The 2,900-nt window shown below is 43.5% G+C and overlaps 1 protein-coding gene across 1 annotated transcript; it reads left to right on the top strand.

Annotated features, from left to right (window-relative positions):
* The first annotated feature begins 1,331 nt into the window (after positions 1–1,331).
* Positions 1,332–2,279, top strand: LOC100718286 (olfactory receptor 5B2-like). The gene has a single exon (XM_003464209.1). The coding sequence runs from the start codon at positions 1,332–1,334 to the stop codon at positions 2,277–2,279; it is 948 nt and encodes a 315-aa protein (XP_003464257.1).
* Positions 2,280–2,900: the final 621 nt, after the last annotated feature.

Here is a 2,900-nt window from a genome sequence, read left to right as displayed (position 1 = left end):
AGGGATCAAACTCACCACCTTATGCTTGCTAGCCAGCAGCTTATCCCACTGAGCTAAATCCCAGGCTCCCAGACACTTCGTAATAAGATTTATCTCCAGCCATTTAAAAAATTGTTTTCAGTTTCTGGATTTTCAGACAGGATTGAGCTAAATAACTAAATTGTCTCGGGTGTGCTTGAACTTGTGTCAGCCTCCCAGGTTGCTGTGATTACAGATGTGTGCCACATACTTTTGTAAATTGCTGTAAAAATTTTACAATATAGTTAAAGTAGTATTATGATTTGTGTATGGATGTCTCCCCCAAAGCCTCATGCAGTCAGGAAGGATGGGCTTTTCACAGGTAGCTGGATCTAGAGTTTATGACTGATTCATAGTCTAATGCTGGAATTAAGAATGTAAGTCTATACCTACTCTAGGGTGGGTAGCTTATCAAAGGGATAGAAAATGTCTTGCCTCTTCTTTGTTGCTTTTTGTGTTTTCCACTAGCATGGACTGTTGTCCCACTGCCATGCCACCCTGCCTTGGAGCCAGCAGACTATGGACTGAAACCTCCACAAACTGAGCCAAATAAACCTTTCTTCCCTTAACTTGTGGGTATTGAGTATTTTGTCTCAAAAATGAGAAAAGTAACTAAGACAAGCAGGAAACACAGTGCTCACTTTCTGTTTTCAGTGTAGAAGTCAAATCCCATGGATGTCTAGTGTTGTTGTCCAGGAGATAAACAAGGGTGAGCCCTTCCTTCCTGTATCCTGTGTTGCTTCTCTGGAGAGGTGGAGCGAGGCGCAGCCTGAGCAGTGCAGTGTGCCCTGAATGGGCCCTGGCTTTGAGGTTGTTGCACTTTTCTTTGGTGAGTCCTTCAAGGAGTGTTTCTTCTGAGAAGTGAGAGGGCAATCATCTTTTCTTCGGCCTTAGGTGGCTCACAACTGCATGGATGATAATCTCAGATTTCACAGTATTTCACATCTACAAAAGCGAGGATGCAACATTAATCTAGTCACTTATCTGACAGCATGGCTGGGAAGATTAAAAGGGATAATATTTATTTGTTTCAGTCTACTCCATGCCAGGTGCTTAGCTAATGTAGGTGTTGTCTGGCTCTGAATATTTAATGTACAGAGGAATCACAAACTTTCAACCCAAATGAAAATATGCAATAGTTGAAAACTCAGTGGTCCTTTGGAATATCTGAGGGGGACTGGGAACTAACAGTTAACATACAAACTTCTACAGATGGAGGTCTGATTGCCATCTGAGAGTGTGCTGTGGGTCATTTTGTATGAGTATCACTTGTCCATTTCACTCTATTTGTATAGGTGAAACACAGTTTCCATATGGCGCTCATGGAGAACAGTACTGAGGTGAATGGTTTTAAACTCCTGGGACTGACCAGCATCCCAGAGCTGCAAATCCCCCTTTTTGTAATGTTCACCCTCATCTATCTCATCACTCTCCTTGGGAACCTGGGCATGGTTGCGTTGATCCTGCTGGATTTCCATCTGCACACTCCCATGTACTTTTTCCTCAGCAATCTCTCCCTGGTGGACTGCATTTACTCTTCAGCCGTGACACCCAAGGTAATGGCTGGACTTCTAACGGGGGATCTAAGTATCTCCTATGGTGGCTGTGCTGCTCAGATGTTCTTCTTTGTGGCTTTCGCCAGTGTTGACTGCTTCCTGCTTGCTGCCATGGCCTATGACCGCTATGTCGCAGTCTGCAAGCCCTTACAGTACAGCACTACCATGACCAAGAGCGTGTGCACCCACATGGTGCTTGGCTGCTACACCTGGGGCTTTGTAGAATCCACCACCCACACGGGGCTCACCTTCTCCTGCTCCTTCTGCCAATCTAATGTAGTCCATCACTTTTTCTGTGATATTCCCCCAATCTTGGCCCTGTCCTGCTCTGCCATCTATGTGAATGAAGTTGTGTTGTTTATCTTAGCAGCATTCAATGTCTCCTTTGCCTTGGTAGTGATCTTGATCTCCTACCTCTTCATACTGATTGCCATTCTGAGGATGCACTCTGCAGAAGGACGAAAGAAAGCCTTCTCCACCTGTGCCTCTCACCTCACTGCAGTGACCATGTTCTATGGGACCGTCATCTTCATGTACCTGCAGCCCAGCTCTACACATTCCATGGACAATGACCAAATGGCCTCTGTGTTCTATACAATCATAGTTCCCATGTTGAATCCGATTGTCTACAGTTTAAGGAATAAAGAGGTTAACAAGGCTCTCGAGAAAGCTGTGGCGAGGTCTAAGGCTTTACTTAGCACATAATTTTAATTAATGTATTGAATAATCTGTGTAGTTATTCAGTTATCTATTGCCGTGCCACAAACTAACCCAAAATTTATTGGCTTAATACAATGGTTTCTTATTCATCAATCTTCCATGGCCAGGGAACTTTCTTTGCTGTTTGAGTCTGGGCTTACTCATGATGTACATAGGTTCTCCAAGGGCAGCTGAGCTGAAAGTCCAAGGTGGTCTCATTTATATTTATGAGTGTTGCTACTGGAGATTTGCTAGGTTGCTCTGGTTCACTGTATTTTATCCTTCAGAGGTTGGACCTTCAGAGCTTTTACATATGCCATCTTTAGGCCAGTATTCTCACAGTCTAGAAGAAACACAGAGAGTCTTCCTAGAGTTAACAGACTCATTTTTTCCACCACAACATGAGAGCAAGTGAAAATTCTGACCCTGATTCAGTGATGAAAAAAGACAGCACCTCTCAATTAGAAGACATACAAAGAAATTGTGGCCATACGGGTGAACCTGTACAATGAGAAAGTGGCCAGAGCTGCTATAATAAACAAAATACAGTGGCCCAAAAATAATGTATTTCTCCAATAACATAGCTGAATAGCTAATGTAGCTGTGTGAAAGAGAACCATTTAGACC

Source organism: Cavia porcellus, unplaced genomic scaffold (assembly GCF_034190915.1).
Source record: "Cavia porcellus strain 051 isolate PalLab524CR breed Dunkin Hartley unplaced genomic scaffold, mCavPor4.1 scaffold_17, whole genome shotgun sequence".
Lineage (NCBI taxonomy): Eukaryota > Metazoa > Chordata > Mammalia > Rodentia > Caviidae > Cavia > Cavia porcellus.
Note: the sequence above shows the minus strand (reverse complement) of the source record. Positions and strands in the feature narration are given on the sequence as shown.

Excerpts from the sequence above, each read along its gene's own strand:
- LOC100718286 (XM_003464209.1), top strand. The coding sequence starts at position 1,332 with ATGGCGCTCATGGAGAACAGTACTGAGGTGAATGGTTTTAAACTCCTG.